This window comes from Taeniopygia guttata, chromosome 1 (genome assembly GCF_048771995.1).
Source record: "Taeniopygia guttata chromosome 1, bTaeGut7.mat, whole genome shotgun sequence".
Taxonomy (NCBI): Eukaryota; Metazoa; Chordata; class Aves; order Passeriformes; family Estrildidae; genus Taeniopygia; species Taeniopygia guttata.
In genome coordinates this window covers 43,397,708-43,411,541 of record NC_133024.1, presented here as the reverse complement: position 1 = coordinate 43,411,541, position 13,834 = coordinate 43,397,708, and the positions used below count along the sequence as shown (strand labels likewise).

The window sequence follows — 13,834 nt, the reverse complement described above, 5'->3', positions numbered from 1 at the left end:
TTGCATTACATAGAAGACAGTTCTCAGAGCAAATGGGCGGTATTACAACAGCCAGGGGCTTGGCTTCTTAGACCATGGGATTCACTTTGAGAAACCTGGTCCTGGGGGCTGGTGGGGTCCACCTGTTGAAGAAAGGGAAGAGCCTCTTCAGTCATAGACTTGCCAAGCTGGTGAAGAAGGCTTTAAATTAAGATTAGAGGTCCCTTCCAAACTAAGTTATTCTATGAGTACTCTCTCCCTTGTTTCAGTCACCCTTAGAAGTGAAAAGAGTTTTTTATTAATTAGAGGCCTATCCTCTGTTTATACAACACCATTTTTGTGCCTGGTATATGTGAACATAGTCACTACTCCATGGAGCTGATAGTTTAAATTGTGCAGATAGAAGACCACATCTTCATAAACTTAATCTCAATATGAATAGAAAAAAAAATTTTCTGCCGAGCAAAACAAAGCCATGGGGAGTAAATATATCTGTTTTGCAATGGCATCTGGGATAGGATATGAGGCTATGCAAGGATATAACTGCTCTTTTAATAAGTGTATCAGCTGTACTACAGAATTGGGTGGGGGTGGAGACAGTTTTCACTAGATCAAATGCTGTGGGAATACACATAAAGCTACTTCCAGTAAAAGATCTGGACACTGCAACTTTTGAGTCTTGCCCCCTGGTGCATTAGTTAGGCTTCATACAACAAAGGATTTATGTGGCTAAAGCAGGCAATGGTCCCAAAGGCAGACCCAAATTCCCACACCTAGTTGCTGCTAAGAATCAAGATGATGCCTTACATTTCCTAAGTACCCAGAGTTTGCTGCTCCTTATTTCTTCCCATAGCCATAAAACACTATCAGTGGTTCAGATTTCATCAGGGAAACAAAGCCTGGAAGAAGTTTCCCCACCATTTTTACTTTTATTGTTCATTTCACAACTTCCTTTCTACTTATTACTACACCCCCACTGCACAAAGGCTTTGACTCTTTCAGTAACTTCTTCCTTTCCTCCAAAATGCAAGTACTTTAGCTGTTTGAACCTGACCTGCACCCTTCAGCACTCGGGAAGCAATGTCTGTATCCATCCATGAGGTTACTTGATGGAGCAGATATGGCAAGAATAATTAATGCCTTTCTTCAGACCACTGAATTTCACTCCCATGAATCTATATATACTAACAAGTCACTTTTCTAGAACAGGTGACCATTTGCCTCCATTTGGGTGATAATCTTTTTCTTCCTGTACAACAGACATGTAAATGAAGAATGAAGATTCCTTGGGCTCATACAACTGTTGGGACAATTGCATTTAAACTTCAGGCTGTACACATAAACATCCTGCTGCTCTGTGACATTCCAAGAGCACAAAGAGAGTGCCACTAGAGGACTTTTTAAAGCAGTAGTACCCTGTTTCTACCCAGTAATTTGTAAAGTTTGGTCTTCGATCTATAGAAAAGTTGTTTGGGAATCTCACAATATTTTTAGCTTATCACCAACATTAATTGTAATTTAAAACCCTGAGTTAATCCATTGATATTCCCTTTTCCAAAATTGCCTTCTTTGCACACTTTTTGACCTTTCAGTTGATCTCTTAAAATGAAGTATGCAGGTGAGGAGACTGAAGTACTTTTTGAGGCAGCCTGTACCATTATGCAGCTAACAGCTCTTGTCAAGTGTATTGCAAGATTTCTATCAGTCAAATGTGTCATGCAGTAGTGAAGGTATGCTATGAGAAAGGAAAGAGAAACCCTCACCCTCTGGGAAATGCTAGCCTTGTAACAAAAGTATGGAAATGGTTTTCTTTCAATTGTCAGTTTCTGTGCAATATTTCTGCAAAATAAATATTTTTTTCCTTTACAAAAAAAATATATTTAATGGTGGAAAATTAATTTTGCAGATCAATAGATTAAAGCCTAAAGGAAAGTGATAAAATCATCTCGTCCAATCTCCTGTAGAAGTCCATCTGAGGAATGTTATTAGCCAAAAATCTTTGCATCAACCTTATAACTTCTTTATAAGTACTGACATTTCAGAATAACAGTTGGAATTATAACAATCTGCCACAGCTCAATTAGCTCTGCTATCTGTATTATACAGCATCGGCTTCTGCACTGTCACGTCAGGATATTCTATTCAATTTTGACCAATTAGTTCCCATGAAAAACATCTTTCCCTGGTAAGATTGTGCACAAATCACCTTTCAGTTTTTTCTTGATTAAACAGAACAGATTGAGTTTTTTAGGTTCTTACTAGAAGGCATATTCTCTGCACTATCCTGTGGCTGTTTTGTGAATTATTTATCATCTGAAAAAATATGCCAACTTGCTTCAGTCCTTTGCCTTGTTACTATCTGCATACCCTAGAAGACACCCATTGATAAGCATGAACATTATTCTCTTTCTCTTAGGGCAAATCAAAATGAAAATTCCTTCTGAGATTAGGCTGGAAGACAATTGTTTCAGTGCCACTTCATTATACTCCTATAAATATCCACATTTCAATAACTGATGATGCTTTCTTTTACAAACGCAAACGAAGCAGTTAGAAAAGAACAAATAATCCCAAACTTTTATGAAAACCTCATTAACTTGAAAGTTAAATGTTGGCCTTCAAAAAGAGTCATCAGACCAAAATCTGTGTGAGAGAATTTGTATATGGATTATAAACACACATACACATGCCTCTATATCTATCTATTTGCCCTCTGTCTTTGTGTGCAGCTCACTAAGGAGGTCTCTGATGCAGACATTTGAGCAGAGAAATATTTGGAGGCAAAGCATAAGATTTTTTTTTTGTGTTTTTTTGTGTGGTTTTTTTTTTGTTTGGTTTGGTTTGTTTTTTGGGGTTTTTTTGGGGGTTTTTTTTGGTTTTTTTTTTTTTTGTTAAAGAGATATTGGAGTAAGGGGGAAACAGTGAAGGGAGGCAAGGGTAAATCTGGGCAAGTCTGTAAAAATAGGGTGGGGGAGTTTTTGTGAGGACAAATTCCATAGTGACTACAAACATCTCATTTATTTCAGCTGACACCTTCTGAGTAGGTACATGGTTGCATATGTAACACTTCCTCATAGTTTTCCCCCAGGACACAGTTTTGTTTTCACTCCCAGTGCTGTGAATTTATAACTGAGGCATCATTTGGGTTATTGTCTGCCATAGGAACTGTATTTTCACAGATGGCTCACCTTCCTTGCCAGATGTCTGTTTTTTACAGTGTCCTAATAACTACTGCATATGCTAACTTCATTCTGTATATTATAAAAATATTGCCTTTAAGGGACAAATCTTGTATTTTTCAGCTATTTTTGTAATTACTGAAAAAACTCACCAAATCATAATTTGGATTCACCAAGCACTTGCAAGCTGGAAATCAGCTATGAATTCTAAAAAATGAATGCTTCTGGGCCACTGGACCTGAAGCAGTGGAGGAGGCAGGCAGGAGACATGAATTACTAGATTAAAATCCTGTTTGTGACAGACTGTAGATAATTTTGCAGCTATATGCCTCCAGATCCCATTTTAGTCTTAGAAATCTATGATTCACCTTCTGAACAACTTCCACACAAACATCGCAATTATCAAACAAACCTTTAATTTATTGCTTTAAAAGATTACAGTCTGGAAAACCAAAGGAAACAGACAATGCCTGGGGGGGCTGAAGAAAGAGCGTGTAAGCAGCACAGATGGGCTTCAGTGATATTGTTGAGCATCATTGCCAAATCCAAACATTTCAAAACTCTGAGTCAGGCACCAAAAAAGTCTTGAAATTTACTTACAATTCACGAGATGTGAAAAATAACTTCTTTCACTAATGCCTGCATTATAGTGCAGGCATATTCCCTGTCCAACTGCCTGTCAGCTGAACTCGCCCAGCAGTTGTTGGGTCCATTGGCTGTACCAACTATGTTTGAGTGAAGAGCAGAGAACTGAATGTTGTTGGCTCCTTAGAAAAATGAGTGGCTGGGCTGGTGATCAAGGAGAGGAAGGCAAGGATAACTGTGGCTTTGTTTGCACTGGCCGAATTGCCCTCACCTGTGCATCTCTGTGCATCCCACCTGCAAGCCAGGCAGGTCAGGAGTGGGAGCTGTAGACCCTGTGGAGCTGGACATACTGAGCAGCAAGGGGATAGCTGAGGAAACATGAAGGATCTCATTCAAAAGGCAGAGGAAGGATGCAAGCCAATGCAGCTCTATACCACAGGGTACGAAGAAAGCTGCGGGCATTGTGGCAGCGAGGTGTGCCAGAGCCCAAGAGCCAGCTGGAGCTCCACAGCCACAGAAGGCTATCAATATTTTAGTCCCAGATGTCCATGACAGGGATCAAAGCACAGGGTCTCATTAGCCCTTCCTCACACAACTGCTCTGAAGGGTTTAGTGCCCCCACACCCTTTCCTGTGCCATTGGATGCCTCCTCCACAGCACACCCAGGGGTTGTTGCTGCCTTGTGATTCACTAGCGCATTTGCCACACATTCATGCAGCTATACCAAAACTTGCTTCAGATTAAAATAAGTTAGTGAAGGTAAAGTGGTCTGGAAGAGTGGTAGAAGAGAGCAGGAGACAAGGAGGCAAATGGAAACCTCCTCGTGCTGAGATGTTACCGTGACATGCCAAGATACCATGAAGTAAATCCTGGAGATATTTCTTTACAAATCACCAGTTCTAACCCAGCTAAATCTTTGTTTCTGAAACCTGTTTTTTCCCCATGCCTTCCATGATGGGAGATGAGTGTTTTCTCTTCATTTTCCTGTTTACAGTTCATACCATTGCAAGTTCACCAGCTCCATCAGCCTGAGGAAATCTGAATTCCTCCTCCTGGTCCCCCACTGCAACAACTGGTGCATATCAGCAGAGAAGAAACACGGTTCTCTGGTGGTGAAGTCCCTAGGCTATGAACACATAAAGATTTGTCAGTCTGGTGTCTTTCAGCAGCACACCTTTCTCACGTGGATTACAGCATCCTGTTGCTTACTTTATTTTGACATATTTTGAGTTTCTGTCTTCCAGAGCATTCAAAGAAATTTTTTGAAAATAAACAAAAGAGGTCTAATTGGAGCATATCAATCTCAAGAAGCTGTAAAAAGTTTTCACTTATAAAAGGCATTATGTACAGATCTGATACCAAGAGTTGTGTAATGCTGTTATGTTTTCTCACTTGCTGTTATATTTTCTCACAGTATAGGGGGCTGAGGAATCTGCCCTTAGACCTGGAGTATGGCTACAGTGCTGTGCAAACAGTCCTACTAACATCCATCTGTCACACATCACCCACCTTTTCCACTCCTACACTAGGTTCATCCCCATCCCTTTATCTCGGAGAGAATTGACCTCGGAGAAGCTCTGTCAGATAGGTAATGGCTCATAGTCAGCTCAGTTCCAGCAGTAGTACATAAATCCAAAATAACTCAAGCAGTGAGCAGAGATGTTTTAAACTTGCTTCATTGTAGACAGGTAAAATGTCGTGGCCATCTCAGGATTTAATAGATATCTTGCTTTCAGTTTGGATGCAATCATGGTTTACAGATTTTTGCAGTGACCCCCTGTGATTATCTGGACTGTTGTCCTCCTTTATACATCATGTTTACCAGATTGAACAAGCTCTAAAAAGTATGCTGGAACTGTGGAAGTGAAGACTCCCCTATGCTACAGCTGAGGCATGTTCAAAGGATGATTTAATAGAAACTCTATTTCTATAATGAAAACAAATAGACTTTAAAGAGTTTAACTGGAGTTCATAAACAAGTACAGGCTCACTGACAGCAGCAAAGTAAAAGGATGTGTCTAAAAGCATTCAAGACCACATGTAATAGGATGGATTGTGATAATCTGATTTAAAAAAAAGAAAATGTGGACTGACTGGCTAGCCATTACTAGACATTCAGTTGATCTTGTCTGTTCCACGGGTTTTACATATATTTGTATATTAATACTCATAATCATATCCTCTCCCTTATTTTGTCTCCTTTCTATAGTTACTGATGCTTTTCCTTACAGTGGTGTTCCTGTAAATGATAGAAAGACAGAAATTATAGATATGAAAGAATGATGATTTCTCAGCAGTTCCAGCCTGTTTTCTTGGGTTGGCAGCTTAATCAGGAAATGTGATGCTGTTCCAATGCCAGTAAACTATGCTGGGAATCGTGCTGATATTTCTCAGGCTATTTTAAAGTTTAGCCCTCTCTCAAAAACTTGTGTCTTGCTACAGAGTGGTTGGGCTGTGGGTAAATGTGTGACAAGTTGGACCAAGATGACAGCAAAGTCCTACAGAATATTTGCAGAAATCAAACCAACTGATGACTTACAATGAGGAATTTCCTAATGTCAGACATGGGCTGAGATTACCCATTAGGAGGAAGAGACAGAGCCTATCCCTAGTGGAAAGGGCAGACAGACCTATCTCTAGTGGAAAGTCAGGATGCAACAAAAGCAAAAGAAAAGTGAGCAAAAGCATGTCACATGTAGGTAATTCCATGTGATCTTGCATTGTATGGATGGCGAGTGAAAAGACAGGAGAAATCCATGCGACATGGAAATACTGAGAAGTCAAGAGACATTGGCAAGGGATAGACAGCTAGCAGAGACTAAGATCTGGTATTTACTTGGCCATAGTCAAGCCCCCACTGTATTCAAGGAGGTTTTGCCATGAATTTCATTAGTCATGGGTTTACTCCCAAGAATTATCTTTTCCTATATTCCTATTACCTTAGTCAGCACTCTGTTTAAAACCATACAAGGCTGTTTTCTGCACTGAGAAAAGAAGTGCGACGTGTGATGAAATGGTAAAATAAACATTCGTTTTCTTGGCTCACCTCCATAATATGTATTCCACTTCAAATTAAAAATTAAATTGAGCCTCTCGGTGTGACTGTTCAAGCATCTTGCCCAGCCATCCATCTCCCAGCTGCACAGTGTGCCACTTGGATCTTGCTGCCAAGTGTAAGCACTTGAACATTCCAAGCCAGGTGATTACAGCATAAAGACTCTTCTAATTTGTATTATGCTCTGAGTATTTTTTTATGTAGATGATGCTCAATTTATTCATTTCAGGGCTGTATATTTGCAGGCTCCAACTCTGTTTAATAGATTAGTTACATTATTATATAAAGAGCCTGGAAGCCAAGAGCCTCGCAATGTGAGTGGCAGAGCCAGGAACAAAATTAAGGCACTCCTTTATAATCCCAAAATCACCCCACAGCCCTTCCTGCTTTTACTGTATTATAAAGCTAATATTTTCACCTTAGAACCTACTACACTGGCCCCTTGTTTACAGCACTCATAATCCCCTGGGATACTGTTTGAAAAGTTTTAACCTGTACTTGGTTACTGACTGTGTAGTAAGGAAAGTTAAAACCATAAAAGCAAAGCATGTGTTTTATGTGAGTTCTTTCTAAGATTTTAAGTTAAAACTTTCCTTGATTGGAGGTGGTATGAAAAACAGAGGTCAAAGAATGACTGTGAATAACAAAAAAAAAAAAAAAAGTCTACATGATTTCATTCTGTTATACAATGCCAACATTTTTCCTGTTTGTATGTCTGTATTTTGCAGTATTTGCTTTAAAGTCGTTGTCCTCTTAGAAAAGTAAGATAATGAACAGATTCTATTGCTCCATTTCAAGGAAGGAAACAACAAAGAAAAGCCAACTGTAACACCAGATTATATAAATAAAGGCAATCTTTACTGACAGGGTTCTGATCCAAATATTTATTTAGTTCCTAACTCATACAAAATTGATGCTTGTGGAGGTATTAGGTTAAAAGGGTTGGAAAATTAATTCTTCTAATTATCCACAGAGAACATACAGTACTGACGAAGCAATGAAAACCTCTTTGACTTGAATAAGAAATACATTACACATAATTTACAGAAATAAGATCTAGTGTCATATAGAAAATGTCGTTTTAGAGCAACAGGATCAGCAAGGACATGGATACTTGTTGTCTCTGCTGTGGCTGGAACGGGTCACCTTCACCCAGGTTCATCCAGTAGAAGGGGAGGCTTCCCTTCCACAACTCCACACAGGAAACTCAACTATTTCCATTGCCAGGCATTTCACCTGTTTGCTTGCCAGTCACCTCTCTCCTCAAGGCTCATACACCATCCACTTCTTGCAAGATCATAACACATTTTCTACACTAATAAGTTTGGCTGGATTCAGACCAGGGACGTACATGTAAAAGACTAAAAATAGAAGGAGGTTCTGTTCTACTAGAAATTTCCTTTGCAATCAGATGTAAAACTTGGCTTAGGGGAAAAAATGTTAGATACCTGAAAGAGATGAATAAGTCAATCCTGGATAAAAGTAGTTCTAACTTTTAACATAAATGAAAGTGCTATTAAAGCTTTGTATATGTGTCATGCCAAATTCTACAGAGATGAGAAATGTAATGAAACAGTATCTAAGTCATTATAAATTTTGCTATTTACAAAAAGAGGAAAAAGAATATTTCCTACATAATTTGTCATGTTTCCCTTCATATCTTGCATACTTATTAAAATGTAGGGTTTCAATAGAAAAATATGAACGTGCAGAGATAATAACCACAAGAAAGGAAAAAAAGCAACCAAATTCTATAACTCGATTTAAAATAATTCAGTCCTATATAAAGAGTCAAATCCTGTTCTTTTTTCCTCCATACATTAAAGTTGCACTCCTATTCATAACAACAGAAGAAAAAAAGCACAGTTGCTTCATAACACTGGACACTGCTTTCCAGAAACAAGATAGCAATTACTCAGAAATGCTACGGAAAACATTAATCACAGAGTAACTTGCTATTTACATTAAAGATGCAGCCACTAAAATTAATTTTAAATTTTAAAAAAAAAGGGTTTTTTTTCATCATAGGACAGTTTTGTCAGTAATGTGAAGTCTCTGTTCTTTGCTTTTTGTCCAGCATTTCCTTTGAGATATATATCTATAAACTTACAGATATACATCTGAGAGAGATGTATCAAAAGTTAAAACATGTCTGCACGGAGAGCCCGGCAAATTTTATCTGAAGCTACACTTGCAGTAGACAAACCCCCAAAGAAAAAAATGCTGGAATGAAATATTTTAATGAAATGACATTCCCTGCCCGTGATCCACGTAGGAACCTAAGTGCCTCAATCCATAGAAGCAGAGCTAACACGAGCAGTGCAGGTTCCCCAGTGCCACCAGGCTGAAGCACCTGGCCCTCGCGGGAGGCAGTGGTTTCCATCCCTGTGAAGACTGCTAGGACAGGTACAGAGCAGGGCCAGCAGTGGTGATGTGGAGCTGTCACCCTCCGTGTGGGCTACACATGGGATCCCAGTCCTTCCAGTCAGTGCAAGCCACTCCTGTTGATGCCAACGGGAGCTGGATGAATCCCCAGGGCAGCAGCAGGCTCTGAGGTCAGGAGTGCAGCACGAGGCATCACTGATGCTCCAATACAGTCCCAGCACAGCCATCACATCACCCATCAGCTCTGTTCTCACCAGGCTCTACAAAGGGAGTCACTGCTGTCCTGCTTCTTCCACGGAATGGCTGAACCGGACAGGAACTATTGAGCCCCACAGCACTTCTTATTCTCACACATGTGGGATGCTAGTGGCCAACCAGCTCCAATTCAGAACCAGGAAAATCCAGCCGGAGGATTTGCCCCCTAACAGAGCAAAAACAGTCTGTGCCTCCATCAGTCAGCACTCAGCTGTCCAGTCGTCATTGTCACTCGTCAAAACCAGTGCAAATTCACAGGAAAAAGAATGTCCGCATCCATCGAGAGGGTAAAAATCCTTCCTCGTGTTCAAGAAAGGTACAAGCATTTACCCAGCATCTCTATCAAATATTGTAGAAAAGGTTACACAAAAATATTTAAATATATGGTTACAGATACGTAGATATTACACTTGCATAAAATATGTATATTCAAAACCCTTTGGGCAGTTTCACATTTAGCTGAAAATGTATGCTTTAGAAATATGAACAATTTCCTACTCTTTTCTAGTTTAAGTAGGAGGGGAAAGAAGCATCAGCCTTATTAATACTGAATGCTAAGTGCAGAAGTTTAGCTGTAGCTGTAGGGTTTTGAAGCAATTGATTTGACAGAACCTCCAAGCATAAACTCTGTTTTAAAAATCCACATCTATTCCCTAGATTGCTTATTGTTTCATGAAAATGAAAACCTATGTGTCCTGCTTGTATCAGCTAGATCTCCTGAGACCATTCAATTAAACCTCATAAGCTTGCAATACCTCAAGATAGGGCTGTGTACTGGGAATATGCATGAATCTTATTGCAGTAATTCTGTGTGATAATAGGAATTTACAACTTCTCATATCTTGTCTAATTTAACTTTAGAAATAAAAAACCTTAGATGACACCACAAGAAGCTCACAGTTCTGCAAAAATTAAAGTCAGTATAAATTTTACTAATAGACCATATAATTTACACAGATTTACATAAATACAGAGATATTAAAATATTAAATCAAAGCTAATTAACAAAGAATAGAGTTTTACATGATGATATTTTAACTCTAATCACACTTTTGCAACTACTTTCAGTGGTATGAGATTATATAAATAATACATATACCTGTATATCCTTAATATATATAAAGATATATATATCTATCTCTCCATCCTTCTTTTTTTTTCTTCAAAAATAGGGCAATTTTATAACTGCAATGAGATGTGACAAGCAGTACACTTCTGGGGAATTATTGCATGCCTTGAGTGCATAAGGCAGAAGGAAGAGTATCTGACTTCAGACACTAAAGAAGTGGAATCATCAACCAGAAATGCACAGGAGTGACTTGGAACATCTTATTGCTTTTATAAAACTCGAAATTATACACTGTTGGTTTAGGATGGGGTGGGGGGTGGTTTAAAGGCACAAAATAAAGGGGAAAGTAATACCTCTCTATTTAGTGGAGATCAACGGTCAGGAAGCTCCATTAGTGCTTACTGAACACTCCTCATTGTCCTAAATCTATTCCCTGTGGTGCAATACTGTGCCGCAGTTGCATAAGGAGGTTAAACACAAAAGTTCATGCATCCTTTATTAGGGGGAAACAAAACAAAGACAATTTCCTTGCCCAGCAACAACAAAGTACCCATTATAAGCAAGAGCCAGCCGTGGCTCCCGCAAACATCCCTGGCTCGGTCGCACGCACGGCAGCTCTCCACACTAACCTCAGCAGGTGGAGCGGCTCCTTGGGCTCCCTGGTACGGCTCTTCCCTAAAGCGATGGAGGGACGCATCCAAACTTAACAGCTATCTTTCCCATCACACCAGGAAAGATCAGGAAGCGAGCAAACTGGTAACAGAAATACTGCCCTGAAATCTCTGCATTTTGGGGGTATTATAGGAGTATAGAGGACTTCTGCCACTCTCTTTCCCAGATTAAAACTGGTTAATGACATTCACCCACATAGTACAGCTCCAGACCTCCTGGTCTACATGTCTGGGATTTTTTCAATCAGCCACCCTGGCAGACAGAGGATGTCAGAGAAGAAATACAAAGGATACAGAATATTAAAAACTGTGGGCTATTACTATATCCTCAAATCACTTTAAATTATGGAACAGAAAGAAAAAAACCCAAATAAGTCCCTCAGGATCACTTTTTCTTTGCTGCAATTTTTAGATGTTAGTATGCACAGTAGAGGGCTGCCTCTGCTACGATATCATACTATATGTTTCAAAGTTTGGATATGGCATGCTCTTAAGGCACCTTCAAGTAATGGTCATTGATTTGATCACTAAGCAAAGACACATTTTCTGTAAACCACACTGCATCCTCCAACGCACACAGTACCAGCAGCCACTCATACCCACCATCCAGAGACAACAAAACTCTCTGTGCTTGCTAGGGATAAACTACAGCACTTCTAAGCAGCCACTTCGAAAATAAATATCTGCCAAGGTTTGGGACTGGACGTTTTCAACTGCATTGTTTCCCAAGAGAGGACATACGATAAAATTAAGTGTTGTCTGTCCCTAATTGTCTACAATACTAGGAGGGTTGAAAATACACATCAGCCTAAAAAAGTAGAAGCAAGATCTGTACTGCTGCAGGATTCCTTGCTCGGAGACAATGCTGTAAACGCAGGCATTCAGTGCAGGGTGCCTAGTGCAGAATGGATTGTTTCAGAACCAACAGGAGGTACAAAGACAACCTCCCCTGGGAGGGCACAGGCAGGTTCTGCACATTACCCCTCCCTTCCACATAGAACAGTACTGGGTTTGGGTTTCAGGGTTCATGGCATGGGGAAGGGGGTGCTTTTCAAGATGAAGGGAGCTGATGGGAGAGGAAAGTTCAGGCACCACTCTATGCAGACAGCTGATTTCATCCTCCAGGTAGTGAGTTGGTCACTCCGTGCTGCAGCTGGGGGCACAGGGCTGTGGGGTCGGACGATGTTTGCAGTTAAGTCCAACTAGGGATGGCCATTTCTACACCAAGCATTATCCATTTCTAGAAAGGAAGGAGAGGGGTGGGACAGGGGCATAGATCCCAGCACAAAAGGAGAGACCACAGTGTACCACTAGTCTGCTCCGAGATGACAGAAGAGTCCCAAGGCACCCAACAGACCTGCCTCTCCCCTCACATCCCAACCCACATCATGTAACAATGACACGGGGCGCAGTGGGAATCCCAAGAGCAGTGGGAAACCCAATTATCCCTACACTTGGGGTAAAAACATCCAGAGAAAAGGGACCCCCTACCCCTGACCCTCTCGTGCAGGTGGATGACTTGATATTGAGTAGCTGCGTGCAGCTCCTTCTCCAGTAAAAAGATGCATCCTTTTCTCACACAGTCAATGAGAAACGCAATGTTATCTGTCATGCGCTTGGATCGTGAGCTTGTTCGTTCATTTGAATTAGCAACGCTTTCTTCTTCTTCAGGGACTAGAATAACCACTCAGATATTTACAAACATCAATCAGTGCCTTTGCGAGGTCTCCCCCAAACCATCATGACAAAATCACCGTCTGCAGTAGCCCCACACCAGCTGTGTCCAAACAAGCCTGTGCTTGCTGAGAGCTGGGGGCTGCCGAGGGAGAGGAGCGCTGGATCTCCGAGTCCTGGGGGGGTCTTCCCAGTCGGCTGTCTCTTCCTTGGGGTGCCTCTCCCTGCACCACTGTCCCAGGGTGCTGGCTGCTGCTATTGCTGCTGCGGGCACAATGGTCCCGTTCATACTCCTCCTGAGCCTTTTGCATTTTCCGCTTCTTCATCTTCCTCTTGTGGATGTGGAAGGTGGTGAGGGAGAGGAGGATCAGGCAGAAGATGAGGGTGACCAGGACAATTAAAACCAGGGTGGATGAGAAGGACTGAAAGAGTTGACCCACTTGCGTGATGCAGGTGCTGCTGGTATTTAAGGTGGCAGATGTCCTGTTCAGAAGACAAGGCGGCAGGGACAGCCTCAACTCTTTGGAGAGCTTGGCACTCATTGAGGAGGCTACGGAAGATGAGGATCTTCCTCCCCTCTCCGAAGACGTCTAAATTTCAGTCGGTGTCGGGCTGCTGGCGGGCGCTTGCTGGAAATGCCCGGGATGCTGCCGGCACAGCCTCTCGCTCGCTCTGAACTACCCGAGCAGCCTGCAAAGGGAGCCGGACACATCAGCGCCCCGAGGCACCCACCGTGCGCAGCTCCCCCGCCCCAAACCCGGCTGCGGCAGCCTCCGCCCTGCGCCCCGCGCCGAGCGGCCCCGGCTCTTTGCCGGGGGGCGGCGGAGGGGCGCCGGGACGGGGCGCCCCGCCGCCGCTCCGACTTCGCCAATTCCTCGGCGCCCCGGGCAGCACCGCCCTGCCGCTCCCCCAACTAGTTGCCGCGGGAAAAGAAGCGAGGGAGCGGCGGCCGGGCGCCAGAGCCCCGCGGCGCGGCGGCTGC

General features: G+C 41.9%; 1 protein-coding gene across 20 annotated transcripts in view; it reads right to left on the bottom strand.

Annotated features, from left to right (window-relative positions):
• C1H11orf87 (chromosome 1 C11orf87 homolog) overlaps nucleotides 1-13,834 on the bottom strand; it is a 198,169-nt gene that overhangs the window by 162,059 nt on the left and 22,276 nt on the right. For 3 of the 20 annotated variants that reach the window (XM_030270480.4, XM_072927713.1, XM_072927706.1), the window contains exon 2: nucleotides 7,668-13,542. The exons of the other annotated variants lie outside the window; for them this stretch is intronic. In XM_030270480.4, the coding sequence (XP_030126340.4) occupies nucleotides 12,918-13,394 (477 nt within the window). In that variant the 5' untranslated portion in view covers nucleotides 13,395-13,542 and the 3' untranslated portion in view covers nucleotides 7,668-12,917. Of the gene's footprint in view, nucleotides 1-7,667; nucleotides 13,543-13,834 lie in introns of those variants that run through there. 20 annotated transcript variants of the gene reach the window in all.